Below are 14,519 nucleotides of genomic sequence, written 5' to 3'. Positions count from 1 at the left end.
TTTTTGCAACGATCTGAAACCAATCCTTCATTTCAAACATGAAAATTATTGTTGTATGAATTTGGATTCATATAGACCTACTTGGCAATTACACGATCAATCAACCGTTCTATTAAAGGTTAATAAACGGCTTTTGAATCAACGGTTTTATTAACTCTTAGTATGTGAAGTTGAGTGGAATTGATCATCTTCAATGCCTTGTTTACTTGATGTGGTTGCAGTACTGCAAGCTAATTGAGTAGCTTAATCATTACTCTCTGATTAGATTAGAAGACCAGAAGTAGAACAGGGATTTGGATTCACTGATTTTGGTTTCCCAGCACATAAACAGGATATCAACTGTTGTTCTATTTGACTGAAATACAGTTTTGTTGAAATTACATCAGTGTCATTTGTATCGTAAATAAATAAATAGCACTCATCAACTTATTCTAGCGAACCTTCCATCCTGACTTACCTTGTTTCCAGTTTGAAGAATATTTCTCGAATTCTCATGAATTCTGTGACAGAAGTTCTCTCATCTAAGACCCAGTTGCACAAGAGCCTGTCAAATTTTAACCATTATTAAACGGGATGAAAACCAATCAGAGAAGGTTTTACAGTTGTGCTGTGTGTGATGTTGTGGTACTTTGTGTTTTCATTTTCAATCAGAGAAGCAGAGAGGGCTTCTCTGATTGGTTCTCGTGACATTTAACCATGATTGAAATTCTTCATTCAAATGAATAAAAAATCAAATACATCCCAGAAAGCAAATATAATATTGTTTAAAAACAATCAGGCAATTTAGAGGATGTAGAACGTAAACGTTCTGTGAAGTTAGAGAAGGATAGCGCTATCTGCTTTGTTGAATGATAGAAAAGGATAGCAACACCAATGTTAACTGTCATTATAACGTGGAACTCACTATAGTGAGAATCTTTCCATCTGTCTGACATTCTATGTCGTTGTAAAGATGATGTTATGGTAGATATCCATATTGAACGAAAACCTCTTGACATTCTCAAAACTGAGACTAGAAACGCCATGACCATATTTGGTATACTAGGGGGAGTCTAGTCACGGCCAATGACTGTAGAGCTTAAACTTCATTGGTAAACAGCTTATAGCCAATCGTATAGATTCAACTACAGCCGATTCTATATTATACTTTGCTGCTCAATTTCTATTCTTCTAATTTACTAGAGATTGATAATAGCGTTATAGCCGAAATTTATATCTCAAATGGTTTTGATAAATGTAGCTGATTGTTCAATTATTATTGGCTGGAGCACACATGACTATTTATTACCATTTTTTAAAAATCCCATACCAAACCTTTATTATTATCAATTAATTATTTAAAGATGTTTGTTCAACTTCAAAAATGCATGTCGATTAAATTTTTTGCAACGATCTGAAACCAATCCTTCATTTCAAACATGAAAATTATTGTTGTATGAATTTGGATTCATATAGACCTACTTGGCAATTACACGATCAATCAACCGTTCTATTAAAGGTTAATAAACGGCTTTTGAATCAACGGTTTTATTAACTCTTAGTATGTGAAGTTGAGTGGAATTGATCATCTTCAATGCCTTGTTTACTTGATGTGGTTGCAGTACTGCAAGCTAATTGAGTAGCTTAATCATTACTCTCTGATTAGATTAGAAGACCAGAAGTAGAACAGGGATTTGGATTCACTGATTTTGGTTTCCCAGCACATAAACAGGATATCAACTGTTGTTCTATTTGACTGAAATACAGTTTTGTTGAAATTACATCAGTGTCATTTGTATCGTAAATAAATAAATAGCACTCATCAACTTATTCTAGCGAACCTTCCATCCTGACTTACCTTGTTTCCAGTTTGAAGAATATTTCTCGAATTCTCATGAATTCTGTGACAGAAGTTCTCTCATCTAAGACCCAGTTGCACAAGAGCCTGTCAAATTTTAACCATTATTAAACGGGATGAAAACCAATCAGAGAAGGTTTTACAGTTGTGCTGTGTGTGATGTTGTGGTACTTTGTGTTTTCATTTTCAATCAGAGAAGCAGAGAGGGCTTCTCTGATTGGTTCTCGTGACATTTAACCATGATTGAAATTCTTCATTCAAATGAATAAAAAATCAAATACATCCCAGAAAGCAAATACAATATTGTTTTCTAAATTTAACAGGCTTTTGATCAACCGGGCCCAAGATTTCCAGAAGAAGCTCAGTAATAGCTCTGAATGGATCAATACACGTAGAATATAATCTCAACAATAATTAATTTTGAAGTCAGGGCTTTCACGACATTGACTATTGCTAAGTCATATCATAGAGAAAAGATAGCATAAGAAGATATCCCATGGTATAGGTTGTTCAAGTTCCAAGATACAAGCCGATTTCTTGTCAACTCAAGCCGATATCTGTCTACTACTGTCTATTATTACTGTATTGTTGGGGTGATAGTGTAAGAACTGCACAGTATGAGAGACTACCAGCGTCACATAGCTTCACGAAAAATAACTACTAGGACTATCAGCTTGAGTTAACAGTGGAAATTGGAACAAAAAAGCCCTATACCATTGAGATTTATTTTTTTTTTGTGTAGTTGAGAAGTTGATATTGTGGTAATTATTCATATTGAATGAATAATTCTTAGTCTTTTTCATTCAATTGAGATTTCTTGTTAACTCAAGCCGATATCTGTCTACTACTGTCGACTACTGTCTATTATCACTGTAGGTGAGAGTGTAAGAACTGCACAGTATGAGAGACTACCAGTGTCACATAGCTTCACAAAAAATAACTACTAGGACTATCAGCTTAAGTTAGTTAACAGTGGAAATTGGAACATAAACGCCCTATACCATAGGATATCTCCTTGTGCTATATCCTTCGTCTATGGTAATATTCTAAGAGTGAAAATTCTTTCAACATTCTAATCTAAAATTAATTCACGGAGTCATATTTGTCAGGAGTATTTACAACTCAAGATCCACTGTGTTAAATCTGCATTCTTTTCTCGTTCAAATCTTGGATATCTAGTTCAATAATTATTTCATTTTCAAGAGTTCTTTCAAGATTATTTGAACCACTATCTTGTTACTAAATAAAACGACAAGCAGTCAAATTTTTTCAACATTTTAATCTAAAATTAATTCGAGGAGTCATATTTGTCAGGAGTTTTTACAACTCAAGGTCCACTGTGTGGAATCTGCATTCTTTTCTCGTTCAAATCTTGGATATCTAGTTCAATAATTATTTCATTTTCAAGAGTTCTTTCAAGATTATTTGAACCACTATCTTGTTACTAAATAAAACGACAAGCAGTCAAATTTTTTCAACATTTTAATCTAGAATTAATTCGAGGAGTCATATTTTTCAAGATTTTTTTCAACTTAGGATCTACTGCGTAAACTCTTCATCCTTTTCTCGTTTAAATCTTGGATATCTAGTTCAATAATTATTTCATTTTCAAGAGTTCTTTCAAGATTATTTGAACCACTTTCTTGTTATTAAATAGAACGTCAATCAGTCAAATGTCTCCAATAAATGAATTTATTCAAGAAATTCGACTGTTAGTCAAAATTTGAGTGTTAGTCATTCTATTTAATACCAAAAATAAGTCATTTTTGATGATGTACGTATTGTATGAATCAATAAAGAATGAAAAATAAAGTGATTTAGTAGTGAGCAGTTGGTGGACAACAAAATTGAAGAATGTTTTGATCTATTGAAATTATTCAACAATTTCTATCCAAATTTGGGAAAGGAACAGTTTTGGGCTTTAAACCTGTTGTTCCTTTCACAATCATTCATAGTTGAGAATTATATTGTATGTATAAATAAATAGATGAATACTGATGAATCATTGGATTCTACTCCACCATCACAGGGAGTTCTTAGCTTGGATTGTTAGACAAATAATTCATAATATCTATATTGTTCATTGCTTGAAAATGGAGTTAATAATAGTAATATATAATGACCTGGGTGGCTCAGGTCTGGTGTCAGAGTTTTCAGGTCGCACCTGATCAATTTCAGGTAACCTATCGACTGTTTCTAGGCAGCCGGGACCGACGGCTCAATAAACTGTTGCAATGAGCGAAAATACGTATAAAAATGGACTTTCTTTATTTTCATAACATTAATCATTAAATAAGAGGCACTTAGTGTAGAAGATACATACGATCACAACATCCAATCAGAAAGGGTTAATAACACTTGTCATTTGTTGAAAAACACTGTATTTCTAGTCAAGAAAATAATCAGATTAGATCTTTCAATAATTGAACAATTATAGAGAACGTTTGATCATTTTTAATAAATTCTAACACTTGGAATGATAGATGATAACACAAACTTTGATACATTTTGTATGTATTTGTCATAGATTTAAAGTTTCTTTGTTCTCCTACTTATAAAGTAGAAAAATCTAGTTATGTTTAATTTAGAATGAGTCACAGTTCTTTTGAGAGAAGTGTCACAGTTTTTGAATCGAATAATTTAAATCGACGAATCACGTGATAGAGATTGGATAGCACACAACACTGGGAGATTCCTTAGTGGTGGGCGAGCGAAACGAGGCTACCAGGCTTGGTTCCCATCCTCGCTAGTAGAGCTATAGTCTTTGTAGGTGGGGAGATAAATAGTAAAATTGTAGCCTAATAGCGTAGGAGGGGAACTTCACTCGTTGAAGAAATTGTGGGGACAGGGTTCTGGTGACCCCTAGGCGCCCGTCTCAGAAATTTACAGTATGGATTTATCCTTGTAAAATAGAGACGGTTGTTGTGGACACAACGCGAGTAAATTGTCTGAGCAGAAAATTTGTTTTTTGTTCTGCTCCTTACGTACTTGCTGGAACGGGCACAGCGGGAACGGGAGAGGCTTCCTCCTTCTTCTCCTCAGTCTTTACCTCCTCAACTTTGACCTCCTCAGGCTTCTTGACTTCCTCAGGTGTTTTGACCTCCTCAGCGGGCATCTTCACCTCCTCTGGCTTCTTCTCCTCAGCGACTGGCTTCTTCTCCTCTTCAGCGACCACCTTCTTCTCTTCGGATGATTCGACTGACTCGGCAGATTCCAGTTTCTTCTGCTCGTCGACAATCTGTGGCTTCTCCTCGACAACTGGAGCGGGTGCCGCCACAGCTTCAGTCTTGGGCTTCTTTGTTTTCTCGTCCTTCTTCACAACATCGGTGGGCTTCTTCTCCTCGCTGTCCTTAGCTTCACGACGTCTCCTGCTACTGCTTTCTGGCTTCTTCTCGGCGGCGACAACTTCCTCCTTCTTCACCTCCTCCTCGACCTTCTTCTTCTCCTCCTCAACAACGGGAGCGGGCACCTCAGGTTTGACTTCCTCCTTCTTCACCTCCTCGACCTTCTTCTCCTCCTCCACCTTCTTCTTCTCCTCCTCCTTGGGTGTCTCCTTCATCTCCTCGGATGACTTCTCCTCAGATGATGATGCTGACTTCTCCTCGCTCTTCACAGCCTCAACAGGTTTCACATCCTCCTTTGACTCTTCTGAGGAATCCTTCTTGACTTCGTCGACCTTGACTGGTTCAATGGCTTTCGCTTCATCGACAACTGGAGCTACAACATCCTCCTTCTTCACTTCCTCGACGGGGATCTTAGTTTTGTCTTCAGTGACGGGGGCGACTGGGGCATCGGCAGATGGTGCCTCAACTTTGGGAGCCTCAACGATCTTAGCAACCTCCTTGGCCACCTCAGGGATCTTCTTAGCGTCTTCAACAACCTCAGACTTTGGTGCCTCGGCTTTTTTCTCCTCAACAACACTAGCCTCGGATTTCATCTCTTCCTTGACCGGTTCGACTGGAGCGGCGGCAGGGACCTCTGGAACAACCGCCTCAGGTTTTACTGCATCTTCAACTGGTTTGACGATCTCCTCGGCGACCTTGGGGACCTCGGGGACCTCAGCGGCGACCTTGGGAACCTCGGGCACGACTTCCTTCTTCTCTTCTTCGGCGACAACCTTCTCGGGAACGGCTGCTACGGGGACGGTGGGCTTGGGTTCCTCGGGTTTGGCTTCGTCGGCGGCTTTGGCCACCGTGGAGTAGTCGGTGAGGATGAGAGGGACAACCGGTTGAGGGGCGGTCTTGTCGGCTTCTCCCACGGGGTAGGCGTGGACTGCTGCCACCAGAAGCGCCGATAACAGAAACACACTCGTCTTCATCCTGCAACACACAACAAAAAAACTCAAATTAATAACAGATTAACATACATTAATCGAAATTTTAATACAGATTTTATTCATGAAAACAGTTTAACATTGTCGTTCATTCCCACAAGTTAAAAATCTAGCAGCGGAACTGTTCTATTATGATTCACCTGAAGAAACTAAACTATTCCAGCATTTAACTATCATATTTTATTCATGAAAGGAGTTAAAAATTGTCGTTGATTCACACAAGTTAAAAATCTAGCAGCGAAACTGTTGTATTATAATTCACCTAAAGAAACTAAACTATTCCAGCATTTAACTATCATATATTATTCATGAAAGGAGTTAAAAAATTGTCGTTGATTCACACAAGTTAAAAATCTAGCAGCCTAGCTGTTCTATTATAATTCACCTGAAGAAACTAAACTATTACAGCATTCAGCTATCATATTTTATTCATGAAAACAGTTTAACATTGTCGTTGATTCACACAAGTTGAAAAAGTTAAAAATCTAGCAGCGAAACTGTTATATTATAATTCACCTAAAGAAACTAACTATTCCAGCATTTAACTATCATATTTTATTCATGAAAACAGTTTAACATTGTCGTTCATTCACACAAGTTAAAAATCTAGCAGCGCAACTGTTCTATTATGATTCACCTGAAGAAACTAAACTATTCCAGCATTTAACAATCATATTTTATTCATGAAAGGAGTTAAAAATTGTCGTTGATTCACACAAGTTAAAAATCTAGCAGCGAAACTGTTCTATTATAATTCACCTGAAGAAACTAAACTATTCCAGCATTTAACTATCATATATTATTCATGAAAGGAGTTAAAAAAATTGTCGTTGATTCACACAAGTTAAAAATCTAGCAGCCTAGCTGTTCTATTATAATTCACCTGAAGAAACTAAACTATTACAGCATTCAGCTATCATATTTTATTCATGAAAACAGTTTAACATTGTCGTTGACTCACACAAGTTGAAAAAGTTAAAAATCTAGCAGCGAAACTGTTATATTATAATTCACCTAAAGAAACTAAACTATTCCAGCATTTAACTATCATATTTTATTCATGAAAGCACTTTAACATTGTCGTTGATTCACACAAGTTAAAAATCTAGCAGCGGAACTGTTCTATTATAATTCACCTGAAGAAACTAAACTATTCCAGCATTCAGCTATCATATTTTATTCATGAAAGCAGTTTAACATTGTCGTTGATTCACACAAGTTGAAAAAGTTAAAAATCTAGCAGCGAAACTGTTCTATTATAATTCACTTGAAGAAACTAAACTATTCCAGCATTTAACTATCATATTTCATTCATGAAAGCAGTTAAAAATTGTCGTTGATTCACACAAGTTGAAAATCTAGCAGCGGAACTGTTCTATTATGATTCACCTGAAAAAAAACTGAACTATTTTAGCATTTTGGAAAATCTCACTTATATAGAGTCAACCTGTAGAAGGCTATTGTTGTCCAAAATTGTATTTTATCTAATAGCGCAGATAAGATAAGCAAAGTGTATTAGGTTCTCCCGTAGGAATGATGACTGCAGTTAAATAAATGAATAAATGAATAAATTAATTGCTAAAAGTCAGTAATAAGCTTCACTAGGTGCATTCATATCTCATCATCATCATCATCATCATCAAGTAAATTGACTGTGATAATAGTTTCTATGGTTTTAGTTTGTCCACGATTTATTGTAAAATTAGGTATAGATTAAAATTAGAATAGCCTGTATAGACTGTGATGGAATTGAAATTTAGTGATTGTTTATTGATATTTCTGTATTTTTTAATGAAAAACCGAATAGCTTTAAAGCCTTCGCTTTTAAGCATGTTGTGTATTATCTTTATTCATATATAATTGTTATTGTAACTGAGACGTAGAGAGTGGTGTGGCCTTAACCGGTTCAGGACGCAGGTGGGAAGGTGTGCTGAGCTGATGACAGCATTGGGATACACATCTGATCCTCTGTGCCAATGTGGACAAATCCAATGAATGAACCACCTAATATCTGAGTGTCCACAACACTCCTATCATGGAGGGCTGTCGGCCCTCCATGATGCTGGAGAAGATGCGTGTCAGTGGCTCCAGAACGTTCTAAATTCTATTGGTATTTGAAATATTAAGTGTAAAATATGTTTTTCTTCTAATTTTGGCCTATGTATGCATATGCATATATATATATATATATATATATATATATATATATATATATATATATATATATTGTAACTGTATGTATTTTCTGGCTGTTATAGAATCATTGAATCATCATCATCACCTCCTATTTCTCACGCACAAGCCCACGGCGTATGAGAGCATCATGCACACAAAAATCAAACCAGATTACTCCCCAAACATTAAAAACATCACGGGGAGATGTGGCCTTGAAGAACTGTTCAAATTTCCAATACTTCAGGAACGTATTTCCAAGAAACCATTTTTTTTTCAAAATCATTCAAACTATAAACGCTGATACCTTCTCAGTTTTTCAACAATGAACGCCAAATGAGCTATCAAACATTGAGAACCTAAAATTATATAGTGAGGCCCACACTATGATGGCAGTATATGATCAACATTGGTGTGGCTATCCTTGTCTATCATCTCACAAAGAAAATAGCGCTATCCCTTTCTAGCTCAGCAACAACCGTTCTAGATCGTTTTCCAACAACGTATAAATAGTTAACAAAATATTCAAACTTCATTATGAAAATGTGTGTGTTATTTATTAGATCATTGAAAATATATTTTCCTACAGTTACGTTGAAAAGTGGCCATTCCTGCACTGATTACAGAACGCAAAGAATCACTTTTCCGCTCTAGTGCGGGAAAAATTTTTCTGCACTCCAGATTTGCAACATGGCAACGCAAAATACTTAGTAGGTTATATGGAGCAACAGTGCAGCAAAATCAAAAGAAGTTGGTAACAGTGACTGCTGTGGCTGCTATAGTGAGCAGAGGTGCAACCAAGCACAACGCGCTAATTATTAGTATTATATATTATAACCAAGGACAACATTTTTATTCAATTTGACAATAAATTAAGGTTTTTATCAATAATAAAATTACACAGAAAAACATTGATGCATTTCAGGCAATTTTACCCGTAATTACCCACTTTCATATTCAATGGTAACTGTAGGAAAAATTAATGTGAAATACGTGCGCAAAGTTCCTCTGCTGCACTCAAGAAACCATTCCGCCCTCGCCTACGGCTCGGGCGTAAACGTTTCTTTCGGTGCAGCAAACTGTCACTTTGCGCACTAGTTGCACAAATAACTATTCCTTGACGAATAAAATATAATTGATTAAGGATGAGTAGTTTATAATACAACAGATACACCGGTATCTGCTATCCTCTATAGAAGGCAGTGGCTAGGCAGAGAGTCGGCCTATCCTATCTTTCTCCACTGCCATTATAACGTGGACCTCACTATATTCTCTGACAATTTGAAACGTTTAATTTCAGTAGATCAGTTGCGTAATAGCAACAATCAGCTGTGATAATCTAGATGAACATCGTCTTTCCGGCTGGTTATTTTCTTTAATTGAATTTAACACACTTCAAGGTTGACAATGAACCGAACCGTGAGAATATCTGTTTGTTTATTTCTGTTTTCAACACTATTTTAAAGATAATTATTGTTATCAAACTGAAAAGCCTGCGAACACGCACACTTCTGTAAACGTTTTCAAGTTTGTTCTCCATTTTTACTCTACAAACTTTGTTCATGAACTTATCCAGTACATCTTCGAAGTCAGGGTCGGAAAGTTTCACTCGGCAGCAAAATGAAAAAAGTTTGCAACACACTTATGTATTCACAAACAAAGCATGACATCCCAGCTATTCTTTTTGCCGCTTCAAACTGCACGCAATCTCGTATTCCTGAAGTATAAAGCCTCCAGCTGCTAGACTTTATTCAAAAGTAGTTTCTCGATCATTCATAACCCATGAAAATGAGATTCTGTGATCGGCAACTAAGCCTCATGAATCTTGAACAGTATTTTCAAACTAACAGTTGATTAATGGGGGAACTCAGTCTATTTATTCAGAGTCATCTTGAACGATATTCTCATAATACAGCAGATTAATGGAAAACACAGTTTTTTTTAGAATCATGGTCCGATGAATTTTGAACAATATTTTCAAACTTACAGAGAATTGATGGGGAATATCAGTTAATTTAGAATCATGGTCTCAACGCCCGATATATTTTAAACTGTATTTTTAAACTTACAGTTCAATGATGGGGGAACTCAGTTTATTTATTCAGAATAATCTTGAACGATATTCTCATGCTACAGCGGATTGATGGAAAAACAAAGTTTTTTTAGAATCATGGTCCGATGAATTTTGAACAATATTTTCAAACTTACAGGGAGTTGATGGGGATTTCAGTTAATTTAGAGTCATGGTCTCAACGCCCGATATATTTTAAACTGTATTTTCAAACTTACAGTTGATTGATGGGGGAACTCAGTTTATTTATTCAGAATAATCTTGAACGATATTCTCATGCTACAGTGGATTAATGGAAAAACAAAGTTTTTTTAGAATCATGGTCCGATGAATTTTGAACAATATTTTCAACCTTACATAGAATTAATGGGAATTTCAGTTAATTAAGAATCATGGTTTCAACGCCCGATATATTATTTTGAATAGTATTTTCAAACTTATGGAAATTTCAGTTATTTAGAATCATGGTCTCAAAGCTTGATGAATCTTGAACAATATTTTCAAACTTACAGAGAATTGATGGGGAATATCAGTTAATTTAGAATCATGGTCTCAAAGCCCGATATATATTTTGACAGTATTTTCAAACTTACAGAGAATTGATGGGGAATTTCAGTTAATTAGAATCATGATCTGGAAGCCCAATATATTTTGAACAGTATTTTCAAACTTAAAGCAAATTGATGTGGTAACACAGTTCATATATTTATAATCATCTTGAACAATATCTCAAAATACAGCGGATTAATGGGAAACACATTATTTTTAGAATCATGGTCCAATGAATTTTGAACAGTATTTTCAAACTTACAGACAATTGATGGGGAATTTCAGTTAATTTAGAATCATGATCTGGAAGCCCAATATATTTTGAACAGTATTTTCAAACTTAAAGCAAATTGATGTGGTAACACAGTTCATATTATTTATAATCATCTTGAACAATATCTCAAAATACAGCGGATTAATGGAAAACACATTATTTTTAGAATCATGGTCCAATGAATTTTGAACAATATTTTCAAACTTACAGAGAATTGATGTGGAATTACAGTTAATTTAGAATCATGGTCTCAAAGCCCGATATATTTTGAACTGCATTTTCAAACTTACAGTTGATTGATGGGGGAACTCAGTTTATTTATTCAGAATCATCTTGAGCGATATTCTCATGCTACAGCGGATTAATGGAAAACACAGTTTTTTAGAATCAAGGTCCGATGAATTTTGAACAATATTTTCAAACTTACGGAGAATTGATGGGGAATATCAGTTAATTAAGAATCATGGTTTCAACGCTCGATATATTTTGAACTGTATTTTCAAACTTACAGTTGATTAATGGGGGAACTCAGTTTATTTATTCAGAATCATCTTGAGCGATATTCTCATGCTACAGCAGATTAATGGAAAACACAGTTTTTTTAGAATCATGGTCCAATGAATTTTGAACAATATTTTCAAAATTACAGGGAGTTGATGGGGAATTTCAGTTAATTTAGAGTCATGGTCTCAAAATCCGATAAATTTTGAATAGTATTTTCAAACTTATGGGAAATTTCAGTTAATTTAGAATCATGGTCTCAAAGCTTGATAAATTTTGAACAATATTTTCAAACTTACAGAGAATTGATGGGGAATATCAGTTAATTTAGAATCATGGTCTCAAAGCCCGATATATATTTTGACTGTATTTTCAAACTTACAGAGAATTGATGGGGAATTTCAGTTAATTTAGAATCATGATCTGGAAGCCCAATATATTTTGAACAGTATTTTCAAACTTAAAGCAAATTGATGTGGTAACACAGTTCATATTATTTATAATCATCTTGAACAACATCTCAAATCTTCTTCTTCTAGTGCCTATTCGTTCCGAATATTGGCGATCAGCCTGACTATGGATATCTTATTCACAGCCATCCTGAAAAGTTCTGTTGTAGTTTTGGAGAACCAGGTACGCAGGTTTTTCAGCCATGATATTCTCTTCTTCCTGGTCCTCTTCTGCCATAGATCTTTCCTGGAGAACGGATTTCAGCAGGCCGTATTTTACTTCATTACGCATTATATGGCCGAAATATGCAAGCTTCCTGCTCTTGATGATGTTCATCACTTCCAAATCCTTATCCATTCGCTCCAATACAGCTTTGTTGGTTACTCTGTCCATCCATGAAATTCTCAACACTCTTCTATACAGCCACATCTCAAAAGCCTCGAGTCTTTTTTCAGTTGACTTGGTCAATGTCCATGACTCCATCCCATAGAAGAGTATTGAGAAAATGTAGCAGTGGAGGAGTTTGATTTTGATGTGCATATTAAGGTTGTGACTCTTGAACAGTTTTGCCATCTGATTGAATGCAGCCCTCGCTTTTTCTATTCTGCATTTCACCTCTTGAGAATGATCCCATTTCTCATTGATCAAGTTCCCAGATACGTGAACTGTTGCACCCTCTCTATCGGCTTGGTGTTAAGCATCAAGTCACATCCTCCCACTGCTCCCTTACTTATCACCATGAACTTTGTTTTGTTTACATTTATCTCCAAGCCATATTGTTCACTGACGCCTCCTATCTTGTTCACAAGCTCCTGCAGGCTGTTCATGTTGTCAGCGAAAATTACAGTATCATCTGCATATCGGATGTTGTTCAAGCTTTCTCCATTAACAATACTCCCATTTCAGTATTCTCAAGGGCCTCCCTGAAGATTTCCTCTGAATAAAGATTGAATATCAATGGTGAAAGGATGCAGCCCTGCCTAACGCCTCGAAGAATGTCAACTGCATTGGTCTGCTCCTCTGCACTGATCCTTATAGTAGAAGACTGATTCCAATACAGGTTTTGAAAAATACAGCGGATTAATGGAAAACACATTATTTTTAGAATCATGGTCCAATGAATTTTGAACAATATTTTCAAACTTACAGAGAATTGATGGGGAATTTCAGTTAATTTAGAAACATGGTCTCAAAATCCGATAAATTTTGAACAGTATCTTCAAACTTACAGCAAATTAATGTGGTAACTCAGTTCATCTATCTAGATAATCATTTTGAAAAAATTCCCAAACTACAGTGCAGATTAATGGAAAAACTCAGTTCAATCATTGTCTTGAAGTCAGATGAATTTCGAATAGTATTTTCAATCTTACAGTAATATTAACTGTTCATTCTCGTCTAAAATAATGGAAAACTCAGTTTATTAAGAATCATTGAATATGAGTGCTTATTAACGACAGGACAAATAAGCGACCAATTGCAATGAATCAACCACTGGAAAATTACAATTCATTATGATAAAAACATAGTGTAACCTCAAATAGAGCAGCGAAGGAAAAATAAACAAAATATAATCGAAGATACAAAAACCTTATCTTAAAAACTTTTGTTCGAAGACTTTTGCTGTGATGACACTAAAATGTATGACACTAAGACTAGTGAGGTCCACGTTATAATGGCAGTGGAGAAAGATAGCAGAACAACGTTATCGATCCTCTGTCTTGTCAATGCCTTCTATAGACGGTAGCTGATTCAGGTTTATTGATGTAATATTAACTGTTTATTCTCGTTCAAAATAATCAATTATATTTTATTAAGCAAGAGATTATATTTTTCAATAATTTAATGATTAAGATGAAATATTTTGTTGATTAATTATTAATTGTTAGAAGACGATCAGGCAACAGAGAGAAGTGAGGAAGAGATAGCGCTATCTGCTTGGTTGAATGATAGACAAAGATAGCAATACCATTGCTAATCAAACACTGCCATTATAACGTGGACCTCACTATAGTGACCCTCACACACTCAGGGCCGTTTGCACAGTCAAAGCTTAAACTGAATTTTATCAGCTGGTGGCTTAAACTCAAAATGAAACACATTATAACAAACGAGACTTGATACGGATTTAATCCAGTTTAAAATGAAATCTAGTTTAAACTGTCACTGTGCAAACAACCCTAAGGAAGTTAATAATTTTTTTTTTTTTTTTATTTATTTATAATTTTTACAAAGTAGCACTGATTGAAAGAGAAAAACTAAGGATACTCCTTGTACTATTTCTCTCCTAAATTTAGATAACATTTTAAATGTCCGAAATAGGGTTATGGTT

At 35.3% G+C, this 14,519-nt stretch overlaps 2 protein-coding genes across 3 annotated transcripts in view; one reads left to right on the top strand and one right to left on the bottom strand.

Annotated features, from left to right (window-relative positions):
• LOC120353388 (serine/threonine-protein kinase S6KL-like) overlaps positions 1-14,519 on the top strand; it is a 167,920-nt gene that overhangs the window by 64,171 nt on the left and 89,230 nt on the right. The gene's annotated exons all lie outside the window — the stretch shown is intronic.
• LOC111043901 (neurofilament heavy polypeptide) overlaps positions 4,202-14,519 on the bottom strand; it is a 33,103-nt gene continuing 22,785 nt past the window's right edge. The window contains exon 2 of one of the 2 annotated variants that reach the window (XM_039436939.1): positions 4,202-6,156. In XM_039436939.1, the coding sequence (XP_039292873.1) occupies positions 4,818-6,155 (1,338 nt within the window). In that variant the 5' untranslated portion in view covers position 6,156 and the 3' untranslated portion in view covers positions 4,202-4,817. Of the gene's footprint in view, positions 6,160-14,519 lie in introns of both variants that reach the window. The other variant, XM_039436940.1, reaches the window with a different exon arrangement.

The sequence above is a fragment of the Nilaparvata lugens genome, chromosome 10, assembly GCF_014356525.2.
Source record: "Nilaparvata lugens isolate BPH chromosome 10, ASM1435652v1, whole genome shotgun sequence".
In the NCBI taxonomy this organism is placed as follows: domain Eukaryota; kingdom Metazoa; phylum Arthropoda; class Insecta; order Hemiptera; family Delphacidae; genus Nilaparvata; species Nilaparvata lugens.
This window is presented reverse-complemented; position numbering and strand designations above follow the sequence as displayed.